Source organism: Dermacentor andersoni, chromosome 4 (genome assembly GCF_023375885.2).
Source record: "Dermacentor andersoni chromosome 4, qqDerAnde1_hic_scaffold, whole genome shotgun sequence".
NCBI lineage: Eukaryota > Metazoa > Arthropoda > Arachnida > Ixodida > Ixodidae > Dermacentor > Dermacentor andersoni.
Window position 1 is genome coordinate 196,327,591 of NC_092817.1, and position 14,153 is coordinate 196,341,743.

Genomic DNA, 14,153 nt, shown 5'->3' on the forward strand with positions numbered 1-14,153 from the left:
GAAAGACAAATGTTCCTTCCAAAGCCAATACCATGGTAGAATGACAAGCTATAACCTCAGAAAAACTCTCATAGAAAATCCACGTTGCAGAACAAAATACGGAGATCAAGAACTAGCAGTTTACCTTCCTAACCTTCTAAACGACTACCCCTTGGTATTGGAGCTGCTAAATTCTGGAATTTCAAAGCATAGCTTTAAGAAAACGGTAAAACAATTGTTACTATCCGAAGACTAACAGAAATGTTCAACTACAGGTATAAAACATTTTTCGGACATTTTTTTTGTTGTTGTTGTTGTTGTTGTGCTTCCAATGATTTAGAAAACTGTGTAAAATTTACCCTTTTTTCTTTCTTTTTACGAGAATTGTGTGCTCAAGTGTTGGAAAATGTGTACTACTTTAATTTCATGTGTGACCTCCTTAAAGCCTGCCACTGCCATTTTGCTGCCAATGTACGGGTGGCACGGCCTAGTCAGGCAAATGTTTGCCTTTAGCCGTGTCCCCCAAGACAATCTGTGTATTGTCTGAAACAAATAAAGAAAGAAAGAAATTCAGAGGGGGAAAGCGTGGCCTTTAATTTCTCCAGTTATCAACCGTGTTCTAAATGAATGAAAATGGAGCTTTGAACTACTAGTACTTTACCAATACCTACCAGCGATATAGAGCTGCTTTTTAGGGCCGCTGAGATATATAAGGACAAACGAAAGGCAGCGATGTTAACCAGGACCGAGCCCGGTTGGCTGCCCTGCAGTGGAGGAAAAGGGGAGCAAGGTCAGCGTCCCGTAGAGCTCGCCGTGCGTCTACACATTAGGTGTGTCCTGTATAAATTACACATACAAGTATACGTAAACGACATGATAAGCGCTGCACCCAACGCACAGCCTCGCCAGACCGGGGCTATATATAGAGCGAGATGCGTCATACAACGCAGCCCGTACACTCGTTGCTTGTCCCCAATACGACTGCGGACTCCTCGTTAGCGCCAACTGGCAACAGGCCGTTGAAACGAAGAATTGTAACTGGGCCCTTGTCCGGTCACCATATCAACGAAGTCGAGCCATCGACTCTATCGGAAGAATGCAGGCTTATGGCTGAGTATGGGTTCTTTTGACACTGACGCGTACATCGAAGTCATGCTTAATATCCTCATCATCGCTCGTCTTTACCTCAAATACCTCTATCTCCTTCTCTCTTTACGCTACGAGGCGACAATCGCAACGTGTTGCTCCAACCCAGCTGTACAAGTGGACGACACGGCCCGGTCAGCCTTTCTGCGACAGTGACGCGGACGGATAATCTTGCGGCGGCAATGACAAGAGAACAGAGGGCGTGCACGGCGCCCCCGAAGGTGTCGGCGGCCGCACGAGGACACTTCACTGCACGCAAACGTCCACGCGGCAAACGTTGCCGGTATTGCCCTCACAAATGTCACCAGGTCTTCGAGGAGGTGCCCCGAACCATGCAGCTGGCATCGCTGGCTTTTTGCGAGGCAAACCTCCTCGGACAGGAAACCCGTCTGGATTAAGTCGAACAAGGAAATGCTGTCGGGAGGGGTCAACCGCAGGATGTCCGTAACGTAACGCCTGACGGTGACGGACATCTATGTTAATATAGACGTCCTTATTTGCAGCACAAGACTGACCAGTAATGCAACAACAATTGTAATGCTTTCCGCGTATCTCGCCGATGAGGAGAGCAGCCCAAAGACGCTCCCGCCCTGCCTAAATATCTCCTCCTTTCTCTTTCTGGTCATTCAACAAGCAACGAAAAAATCAGCGGCGTGACGCTGTGTAGCAGGTCCTGCCAAAAAAAATGAATATATATATATATATATATATATATATATATATACATACTCATGTTTTCCTGTTGTCTTTTTGAGAACTTGTTGTATCTTGTTACATGCCTATGATGATGAAAGCCCGCTCCCTGTATGGGTCTGCAGAAGACCTACAGTACTGATAACTAAAATAATAATAATATATATATATATATATATATATATATATATATATATATATGATGAGAAGCCAACAAACAGACGCCACGAACAAGATAGCCAAATTACTCGTACTTAATAATTGAATTAAATAAATTATAAACTAATCGCAATGAAACAGGAAGAAAACACAACTTGCCGCAGGTGGGCAACGAAGTTCTTGGAAATTAATAGCATCCAAATAACAAAATATTCCGTAGCGAGACAGAATATTTAACATCCGGAAGCAATATCTGTAAAACCCGGAAGGAAGTGTATAGCTAAGAAACCCTTAACGACACCCGCCGTGGTTGCTCAGCGGCTATGGTGTTAGGCTGCTGAGCACGAGGTCGCGGGATCGAATCCCGGCCATGGCGGCCGCATTTCGATGGAGGCGAAATGCGAGAACACCCGTGTACTTAGATTTAGGTGCACGTTAAAGATCCCCAAGGTGGTCGAAATTTCCGGAGCCCTTCACTACGGCGTGCCTCATAATCAGAAAGTGGTTTTGGCACGTAAAACCCCATAATTTAATTTAAACCCTTAACGACCAAGCCAAAAGGTAAATTTCATAATTTGAACAACATCATCGCGAATGTGGATTCGCTAAGCACAGTTGTTAGGTAGAGCGCTTTTCAAGTAAATTACCAAGCTGAAAATCCGCAGTGTATGTTGCAATAACGACGGGTCTGATGAAATTCGCCAGTGACATTGTGTCAGGAAAGTACGCAGCACTGCTTGAGGGATTCCACAGGACATCGAGTGCAGCGGGAAGAATGATGACGTAATGCTAATAAGAAAGGTTGCTTTTAAAGATGTACGATGGTAGAGGCGTATGTACTCGCTGTCTGTATAGAGCACAAGACATTCTCTAACGCCATTTGAGTTAGAATCGCAATAAGACTTCTTTTCACTCGATCACCCCATTTGAGGTTGGTTGTCGCAACAGTTTTCAAGGATGTATTGCATTCGTGTTATTAGTGAGGTCTCCAAAACTATTCGCAGTATAACCGATATCTACACATGGCTCTTATATATTCAACATACATAGAGAACAAAGAGTACGATTCAGTAAAGGCACCAGCAGTGGAGGAGACGTCGCGTAACAAACGTGCCAGAAGCATCAGTGATTACAAATACTTAGAGGGATCTCAGAGGTATGCCTTAAATTACGCTCTTTCCAGAAGCCTAAGGAAACTTGCATTTTTTTTTTCATTCACAAAAGTACTACTTCATGAAGGGCCAGGCAGGGAGACATTCTCTCTGTAGTTCCGCGCCGCATACGTCGAGGAAATATGCTCAAAATTCTCGATTAGGAAGTACTACGCGGGTAGTAACGACTGCCAGCAAATAATTCAGCAGTCTACTCTTTGCAGACTACAGTGTGCTCGTGAGGCCAAAGCAAAAAATAGGGTGCCCGACTACCATCAAAATTTAAAACGGGAAACGAAAACGTAATGATGTTGATGGCATGACAAAGTCCCCTTAACCTATATAGCCAAAACATCCTTTTTTTTTTTATTTTAAGTATGGTCGGTGGCCTCGTTTTTGTTGTGTCGCGCTCGTTGCTGGCCAGGCGAGATTTCGTAAAACACTGAAATGATTGAGGACCCAAACTGGCAAAATTTAACGGCAGGTCTCAAGATCAGCATGCGTAAAGCTAAGTTGATCTTGGAAGCCTCGTGAGGAAACAATATTTTACTATTAGTAGTGAGCCTCTTGGTGCACCGCGAACTGGACAGGAGAGACCCATATCGTGAGAAGCAGACCAGTAAACGAATAGCAAACGGTTGCAAACAATATAGCAGTCATTCCCATGTCGCGACTGGCACCTTAGCGATGTGTCCTTGAACAAAACAGTGTACTATTCTCCGCAATCTGCCAGCACCCATCTGTGAGGCGAGAACTACGTACAATAACGAAGGAACTTCAAGATATGTTGAGAACCACACCACAGACGATAGGGCGCAATCATAGCTAAAAACCGAGCATGAAAACAAGACACGAGGAACAAGTGGACAGGTGTTCAGCGACACGCTCAGCGATGAGCAGCTGTCTCGTAGTCTCTGTCGTCTCGCCTTGTTTTCGTGCTCGGTTTTTAGCTACAAACACGTGCCAAGTAGTCGAGCAGTCCGTTTTTACTGAAACATTAGGCGTAATATCGAGGTAGCCTATCTACTAGGCACGAAACGGAGTGCATGACGTTCCAGCTGAAGATAAGAGCAAGCCGTACAGCTGGAGCTTGGCAGCTTAAGTATTGCGTGGAGCGCATAACAGGTGCTCCGCTAATGAAACAGAGTGGGTGTCAAGAGAACGAACACGCAGCCGAGTACGTCACAAGTCTACAACGAGTGAGAAAAAAAAAAAGAGCACGGATTTCGTGGCATCGGTTAACGCAGGACTGGAGCGAAGTGGACATCCCGGGTTTTCTCGGTGTGAATTTACAGTGAATGAGCATGACAAAATGTGTTCAAGCATAACCTACGAGCACAAGTGGACATTATCGCGCGAAAAAGAAGATGCGTATAGAATAATCAAGCAAGGCGACGCGGGTGTTAGCCAGCCCCCGATTGCCTTATGCGATAACGAAGTGGCCTTTCTGGAAATTTGACATGGCGCCCAGTGAAGCATTTCTTGGGCCTGAAGTTGTGCCATCTGATGAAAACACTTGCCATCAGATATGTGGCTTCAGGCTATGTGCGCGTAGGCGCTGGTTGCAAGGAGTGACGATGTTGTCTATAAGCTACTGTTTACTTGAAATACATGTCGTAGTCAGCACGGTTGCCTGGCCGAGGAAACTGGGCCGACCCCCGAAGACAGCGCAATCAGATGTGGTGAATTGGCGGGCCGATGCCGATACCAATACACGACGTATGTATCCTCGAAAGTATTTTAATGCGCTTGGTGGCGCGGGCCAATCCTGGAGTGCACCGTCACGGCACGCGCACAGCTCGAGGCATCAACCAAGAGACCTAATCCAGCAAGTGTCCTCAGCAAGTCTACCGGGGAGCTAGCGCTCGACTTTGAGAATAATCCTCGGACGGTCTGTGCCCTCCCGTCATCTAAATGCGGTCGCCAAGACAAGGAAGCGAAGCCACATGACCATGAGCTCTGCAACAGAATGTCACAGCCGCTAAGCCACCGCTGTCGTGAAGAGAACGAGACGATCGCGAAGTCCACAGGCCAGTGTTGCCATAATTTTTACAGCGTTAGCTGTAATGGGCTCATTCCAGCAACCGTTTCGGGTGGCGATGGTGTCCGCCGCCGCCGCCGCCGGCGTCCGTAGAAGTTATCGCTGGGAATGAGAAAGGAAATGCCCAGTACCAGCCAGTATCGGACCCGAGCCCGCTGCGTGGGAGTCAGCTACTCCACCGCTGAGCCACGCCAGCGTTTGCTGGCATGCAGCGGAACAAATGCCCGGTAGACGCGTCCTAGCGCGCGAAGAGACACGCGAAGTGACGCGCGCGCCGCGTAGCGTTGATACGTGTACATCTTGCGTTGCAGTTGCATATTATTACACCAGGTAGAACGCCACGTAACAGATGCACAGGTAGCGGTATAAGGCAGTTACAGAAGGTTTGAGGAAGAAAAATATTATGAAGATGTATAAATCTTAATGTAATGAAAAATAAGTGTGGCATACCTGATTAATTCAAGCAGGCTAGGTGACTCTTTTTCACTGTCCCGTTTCAAAGGGAATGTCAATAAATCACCATCATCATCATAATTACCATCGCATCGTGCCATTACGTGCCATTTGACATGCGCGCCGCGTGGCGTCGATACGTACAAACTATGCATTGCAGTTCCGTTATATTCCACCAGATGTCCCGACATGCAGCAGTTGCATACAGAAGTCGCATGCATGCTCGTAGCTGGGACTGGCAAACTCAAACAGGCTAGAGGTGACTGTTTGTCCACATCCCGTTTCGAGACGGATGCCAACAAACCATCATCATCAACAGCAACATGCCGTGCCACGCGTCAAGGTATGTGACATCTGCGTCACACTTTTTTGCTAGCATGTCTGCTGCTGATTTGTTTAGTACTGCCAAACCTAAAACAATACTAAGTTTGTTATCTTTTGAATATTTTACGCTATTTGTTCCAACTGTTGTTGTTTATGTTCTTACTTATACGCTGTACAGGAGGTCCCATTACAGTCTTTGACCTCGGGACCTCCTCCTGTATAATACTGCCTTGTACTATATCTTGTCTATTAATAATAAAACCTCATTCACCTCATAGTCTGTACACTCTTCGGTACACCTTATGGCGCCTCCTCGCAAGGTACGAACTGCTGCTGAAGAAAGGAATCGTAGAGCTACGCGCAGGCCCGTGATATCTTATTTAAGCAAGTCGCTAAATTGAGACAAAAGAAACGCTAAATTTCCGCTAGATCTTGCTGCGAATTCGCTAAAATGGTCGCTTAATTTTTTTAGTACATTTAGGTAACGTAGGCGTCTTTGAACAGTATAATATATATGTGGCGTAAATCACTCACAGAAACGTCTTACGTTTGTCAAGGGTCCTTGTCGGTAAAGTGAATTTACCAGTGAATTAACGGTGAATTTACCAGCAGTGTGTAGTGTGCTTTTGGTTTACCATTCTACTTACATAAGAACGGATGTTTACAGCTGAAGTCCGGCATTTACCTTCAGGCTGTGAGGTTACAAACGCAGCACGAATCAAAAGAGCACACGTAATCTGATTTTATTAGCACACAAAGGCACTTCGTCCGCATTATCACTGTAATTTTTCAGTTCTCGGCACTGCTGAGAGGAGAGCTATATTTAGCGACATGCATTTGGTCACATGTTGAACGGTGACGACAATAATTATACGTGGCCATTATGCAGGTCAGACACTATGTGATTTCGCCCACTGCTGTACCTATCAAGTTCCTCGAGATATTGGTCTGTCCAGAACCCATGCGGTAAGGAAGCAGTATGTTCTGACTAGCGCGAACAAGACCAGCCGCTCCGATATCTGTGCCTTTCTGCAGTCGATATGTCTCATTCACCTGCCGCGTTCTATATCTCACCATAAAGTTGACTTCACTTGGCTTGGCTAAAGTCCTTGTACTTTAATTTTGCAAATGTCCACCAATCGAACGTATTTAGAAAAACTGCAGAACACGCGGAGCGTTAAGACCCATTCAAATTGGTTTCGTAAATAAGGTAATCATAAAAAACACGCATTTTGTAAGCACACTGCGATTTATGTGAAGGCCACCATGCTGTGAAGCAGCGTGAAGGTCGGCGATGTGAAAGCAACCGTTGCTTCACCGTGGTCCATGAGACCGCATGTCGTACACCCAATTATTGCCGCTTACATATGACTTTTGAATACTTAAGCGCGCTCTAGAAGACCATTATCGAAGGAGCTTTTATAACTTCGAAGTCGCTAAAATGTCAATTGCTACCCGCCGTGGTTAAGTGGCTATGGTGTTGGGCTGCTCAGCACGAGGTCGCGGGATCGAATCCCGGCCACGGCGGCCGCATTTCGATGGGGGCGAAATGCGAAAACACCCGCGGCACTTAGATTTAGGTGCAAGTTAAAGAAACCCAGGTGATCCAAATTTCCGCAGTCCTCCACTACGGCGTGCCTCATAATCGGAAAGTGGTTCTGGCACGTAAAAGCCCATAGTTTAATATGTCAATTGCTCTGCCAGGTCGGTAGAAAAAGTCCCCGGTCGCTGAATAGAACCATTCGTCGCTAAACAGACAAGAACGCCGCTAAACTTAGCGACAAAATCAGTAAAAAGGCAACACTACTGCAGACGTGTCAGAGACAGGTCCACATGCGCCTCTTGTGTGAACCTGTAAGGTCAAGTCGGTCGCGTGTCGTGTGTGCGCTGATCGCAACCTCGAATGCCGGCATAAAGTGGACCTAACGACCTTGGTGGTCCCGGCACACTTATTACACGGTGCGCGCTGCTCGCGTGCTTCCCGTCGTCGTCTGCCAGCTTCCCGCTGGGGCAGGAAGCGCGGGCCCTTATCACCTCTTGTTCACCTCTTCTGCTCGGAGGGAGCGAGCCGTCACCGACTGTCGCTGCTCTGTCGGGACATCACTCGCAAGTCCGCGTTTGGAGGCGTTCGACCTCCCTAGACCTCATGCTGGTTTCCTCGGTAAAAACCGGCAAGCTGATTCCTCCACAACGTGAAAACGTACCCTACACACTAGCGGCAGACAACACGCGTCGCTCAATGTCGGCGCCTTGACGACGGGCGCCCGTTAGCTAGTACGGGGAGCGACAGAATCTGCTACAGCAGCTAGTAACAGCACAACGTCGGGTCCTGAAGCGAAGCTCTGCAGCTCGCACTTTGCTAACCGCTGTCAACGTGCGCGCTCAGCCACGTAGACCGTGCAGCGCACCATCTGAGCGCCGACGGAGAAAGAAAACGAGCGGCAGGTAACAAGCGCAAACGGCATGTAGCGGAAGTCAGGCGCGTAGCGCTGAGCAAGCCATGCCAGCCCGGAAATTCCCAGGTGTCATAAGCGATTCAAGCAAAGCGGCACGAACGCGCGAGCAGCACATGTAGCATTAGCGCCAGCTGCCAACTGCACATCCCCGGTATCGTCAGGCACAAGTTCACGTGACATGCCCTGGCGCGACGTCCACAGTATACCGAGGGTTTATATGTCTAGGGCACGGGTCTAGGGCGTTTCCTTTTCTACTTCTTTGTTGTTGTTGTTGTTGTTTTGAGCTGCACCAAATTTTTAAAAGCTTTCTGTTGCAGATAGCACAATTCTAACTCCCGAGTTAAATTGCTCGATGAGGTGGACATTACTTGAACGAGGAATCAAAATACTTAATCGAATAATTAAGATAATTTTATCAATTAAATTTAAGTTAATGAACTCGCGGCTCGTATTTCAATGTACGAATCGCAGCTAGTGACTTTCAAAGACCTTCTACTTCGAAAAAATTCTGAGGCTGGCACCGGCTTCGTGATATGCGGCGTCAAACCTGCGGTAAAAATGCATTGTTCTGCTCACATTTTTTACAGAAAACGCCGTTTTATGCGTTGAAGCAACAAACTGGAACGCCAATGGGCTTCGTCAGACACTGAAAATTAGCATCTCGAAATTGGTACAGTCCTGAGAACTCGTTACAAGTGAGTACGCTTTCCGAACTCACTGGCTACAATTTGTAAATTGAATTATGTACCGCATAGTAATTACCTAGAAAGTTAATTAGTGTAATTATGCTATTTTATTTCTCGTAGAAGTAAGGGCCACCTCATCGAATAATTTAACTCAAGGGCTACGATTGTGTCACATCTGTCACACGCAATTTTCTGTTTAATTGGTACGGTTAAAAAAAACACCTGTGATAGCCTAAATTTTCCCTTGCTTCTCATCGTGACTAGATCCCAGAATGGTTTTCAGCTGCTTTCGTTGAATGTACAGTCAAGCGCAAAAGTTTACCGGACGCAAGATCTGCCAAGAAGCTGAGTTCTCGCGAAGCGTGGTCACACAGCCTCGAATTAAATGTTCCAGCATGTAGTAGGCTTCGCCACCTACACGGTGATTCATTAAATACGAAGTGCCATGCCTTAACAGTGCAGGAATTTACATTTACAGGGCAAACGGCATCCCGCAAACTTTTGCTGCTGACTGTACATTTCGAAATGTTATTGCAACCTGCAGAATTTCTTTGCTGATAAATATAATCATCAACAGTAACCCCCCACTTCCATTCAGCGTGCTCTTTTTACCAGCCGAAGGAACAGGCATGTGCCGAGAGCAAATTTCAATTTGCGTAATTGTTGCGATGCACATACACCGAAACAATTAATGAATTTGGTGGTGCAAACGTGTAGAACAAGCTAACGCAAAGAAACAAAAATAACCAAGAATTTCGGTAACGGTCCGCGTTGCTGAAGATTCTGTTTTGTGAAACGAAGTAAATTGAGAAACGTGTTAATCTTTCACTTAAATTATGAACGTTACTTTTGTGTAGTCGGCAAGAGATGTGATTAGTAGTCATGCACAATTTCTTTTATTATTATTATTCTTATTATTATTCTCTTGTCTCAATCTTTCTGATACTGACCTGCTTTGTATGTTCTAAGCAAACTCTAAAGGCACCTCGCATTGGGCGACAAATTTAGTGTATTCGTCCAAGTGTTTTTATAGCATACGTTACTGCAAAGTAAATAAAACAATCAAGAAAGTGCTTTTTACCCATAAATGATCAGTGCGTCACACTTGTGAAAAATAAAAAAGAATCTCGAGTTCCTCCTCATTTCCTTTCAGATTTTCTTGTTTGCTCGTATGAAAGTAATACGCCATAAAAAGCTCGTGAGATTTGCGCTGTCTGTGAAGACAATGCATTCATCGATTTCCACACAATAACGCCAGCAACGTTAACTGGTCCTCTCGAGTGAACAAACGTCATCTGCAGCACACATTTGTCGATACGACTTATGCTTGGCACGTGAAAAATGCAGTTTTTGCTGTATCAGTTCGGCGCCGGTATGCCGGCCTTCGATGCGACCGTACACGTTTTGTCGTCTAGTTCGGGACGCATCCAAATCATAACAATTCACAAGAGGGAAACAGCGGTGAAATAATTCACTACTTCACGCATTAACAGCTATCAATTAATCGAGCTAATTTGTTCGATGAAATCCTTTCCCAAATAAAGTACAACTTCACGCATTGAAATGATGACAGCTGGAGGGTTTTTTTTTTTTTTTTCAGGTTGTAGCACTGCCGTGTCTAATAGGCGTGAGCCTGAGCGAATGAACGAATTAATGAATATACTTCGATGGCGGAGTGAAACATTAGAGAGATCCACAATTTTTTTCATTATTTGAGCCTTTCTTTCTCGGTTGTTCTTTTTCTTTTCGCTTTTTTTTAGTTTATCTTTTATAATTGATACTGCCTGCCCTTTGATGGTCTATTTTCCCATGATCTCGTCATTTAATAAACAACTTCAACGGCTGTTTGCGGAATTATTGAGTCTCTTTTTGTTAACCACAGATAAACGTTTTCGTCAAACGTGCACTTCGAGTGAGTTCCAACGAAAAGTGCCCCCCTTTGCGCATTCGATACCAAACGAGTAAAGCAAAAAAAAAAAAAGTACTCGCCACCGCCGCAGCCTGGCTCGCAGATTTGCTCAGCCGTGTCTGCCTTCTCCGAATCGCGCACGTTTCCGTCGGCAGCGCAGTCTCTTCAAACATCCCGCGTCACTGGAGCGAAGTGCGTCTGTATTCTGTCGCTCGCGCGGAGCGTCATATCGCGCTTGCCAAAGAAACAATCCGAAGAGCAGCTGCGTTCCACGCGACAGAAGGGTTCTGTGCGTCGAGGGCAGACGGGTGTGCGAGCGTGCCGAGTAACGTCTAGTTTGCGCACGCCCAGAAAATGAGAAGTAAAACAAGAACGTTGCGAACAATATGTAGACAGGATCGTACAGTCTCGCACGTACCGCGAAACAAGAAGTCAGTTGCGCTTTTGAACCAGGTGCGATCGCACGACATGTATGCATTCATTATAACGATGGCCGGAAGTTCGGCATTACCCTTTAGACGGAAGAAGTAATGTACCCGGCTTTGCGCTGTTTCATACTGCGCGGGTTCTTCACACAGCGTTCACAGCTCGCTTCCACACCGATGCCGTTCTGTTACGCAAAACAGCGGGATGCACGGCCGTCACCGGGAGTCGGAATGACCGCACGTCCCCCGCGGCGCCGTCACGAACACACATCTCGCATCGACTGAGACGGCCGAAAGCGCCGGGCACGGCGCCAGTAAATAAAACGTAGCCGGCTCGGGCGGCACACACAGCGGCGGCGGGGGGTTGTCCCAAATAAAGCGAGCCGCCGCGATACGCGCATGCATTGAATCAGCGCCAGCCTCCGTTCTGATCTAACGCACGCGCGCGCGCTCATCGTGAAACGGCAAGGCGAGCAGGCGCACGGCTTCGCACGCGCTGTGCGGCGAACTCACGTCGTTGTCGGTGCTGTCTCGAACCCGCCGCAGCGTCCGCCGGCGAAAGAACGATCCGAAGCGGGAGACTCCGCTCTCGTTCCTCTTCATCGTGGCTTCTTTATATCACCGTATGCCATCGTTCTGTCATCCCACACACGAAACACGAAAGACACACTGACACACGCGCAGCCACAACGGACGGAGACCGTCGACACTCGCGCGTACTCGAGCGAGCACGGTTGACAGCGGGTGCAGCGATGATCGCTAGAGGCCGCCGCTGTCTTCAGCCGCCCCGCGAAAAAAGAAAGCGGCCGCGCCGCTTCTCATGCGCGCGTACTAAAGGCACGCCCGTTCGGCCGCCGGTGGTGACAGCGGGGTCTGCCCCAAGGACGTCGCGCCACCCTTGCCCTCTCACGTCCGTGGGTTTTTGTCCCGAGGATCGAAGCAGACTGGCACAGCCGGCTGTCGACGGCCTACCGCACCGCTCGGGAACACTCCGAAACGCGGTGCTCCGCGGTGCCGATCTCGAGGGAGGACAATGTGTACGATGCGGTTCGGTTCTGGTGCCGAAGGTGGCAGCACAGAAGCGCGAAAGTGTGCTCGTCCGATCAGAAGTTAGTCTTAATTACTAGCCGTGATCCAAACAACTCAAAATCTGGAGTACACACTTATTTACGATACAACAGGCCAAATGAAAGAGCACGTTAAAACAGAGGCGGGCGTATTAAAGGGACATTTACTTGATCTGCATAGTACAAATTGTTGCTTTATGCACACACTGAAGCTATTGAGTGATTGTTGCTTTCATGGTACTGAGCAAACGTAAGCGCCGTCGCAAAATCTGAAGTTTCGCCTAACCGGCTCAGAAACTAATTGGCGCTTTCATGCTGTAGAAGAAGAAAAAATGCATCAGTGTATTCAGGGCATAATCAGTTACGTCCTGTGCGGAACTGGTTCTTCCTTGTGACTCGTGCGCAGCGTCCTCGGCATATTTGGAACTGCTTCTATAATGCCAGCTCTGCAGGCTTCGAAGTCGTCGACGATGCATGCTGGCGTACCTTTTCATCTTCGCAGAAACACGCATACTTGCTCCTAGTGTAGCTGGTAGGGGTTCCTCTTTCAAGTCGGCCGGTTCGAGATGCTCGCTGCGGCAAGTTGACGGCTGAGACATATCGGTATAACCGAATTATCGGTTCGCACGAGTTAGGAGGATTATTCTTGCACATTATAATTATATGGGAAACTAACCGGATGATCACATGGCATTTGTGCTTCTTTCGACGCCGTCCCTGCTTGGGAACATCGCGACCACTCTGCCGAGTTTCCACTGCAGCGCCGGCACGTTGTCCTTGACAATCACCGAGTCGCCAACGCGCACTCGGGACGAAGGCGATGGCTGGCTGTGATGAGCGGAGCGCAGGAGAAGCAAATATTTCATCTTCCATATCCAGTGGCGTATAAAAATTATGGGGTTTTACGTGCCAAAGCCACTTTCTGATTATGAGGCACGCCGTAGTGGAGGACTCCGGAGATTTCGACCACCTGGGCTTATATTTAACGTGCACCTAAATCTAAGTACACGGGTGTTTTCGCATTTTGCCCCCATCGAAATGCGGCCGCCGTGGCCGGGATTCGATCCCGCGACCTCGTGCTCCGCAGCCCAACACCATAGCCACTGAGCAATCACGGCGGGTGAATCCAATGGCGTATCAACTATTTCTCGAGTAGAAGGGGGCAAACCACGACCGATCTCTCTCTCTCTCTCTCTCTCTCTCTCTCTCTCTCTCTCTCTCTCTCTCTCTCTCATATATATATATATATATATATATATATATATATATATATATATGTGTGTGTGTGTGTGTGTGTGTGTGTGTGTGTGTGTGTGTGTGTGTGTGTGTGTGTGTGTGTGTGTGTGTGTGTGTCAGTTAGTTTTATATTTAACAGACAGACCTATTTATCAGTCACAGATGATGGGGAACCGTGGGATCCTGAAACATTATTTGAATTTGCATTTATTTATTTCAACTATATAAAACCTCATGATGATACAAGGACAAAAGGCAATGCGTTCCTGGTAGAGGTCCCTTATGCCGCCCAGTAGTAACACTACAGCGCACATGAAAAATGCACATTTGCTACAAACTATCTAAATAATTAAACAAGGAATTGGACTTGATGTATAAGTGTACAGCTAATGTATATATATATATATATATATATATATATATATATA

General features: G+C 47.0%; 1 protein-coding gene across 1 annotated transcript in view; it reads right to left on the reverse strand.

The window, feature by feature from the left end:
* The window catches only part of LOC126530532 (transient receptor potential cation channel subfamily M member-like 2), a 214,013-nt gene extending 201,551 nt beyond the window's left edge, over positions 1-12,462 (reverse strand). The window contains exon 1 of the mRNA XM_050177803.2: positions 11,936-12,462. Coding sequence (XP_050033760.1) covers positions 11,936-12,025 — 90 coding nt within the window. The 5' untranslated portion in view covers positions 12,026-12,462. The remainder of the gene's footprint in view (positions 1-11,935) is intronic.
* Between the last annotated feature and the right edge of the window lie 1,691 nt (positions 12,463-14,153).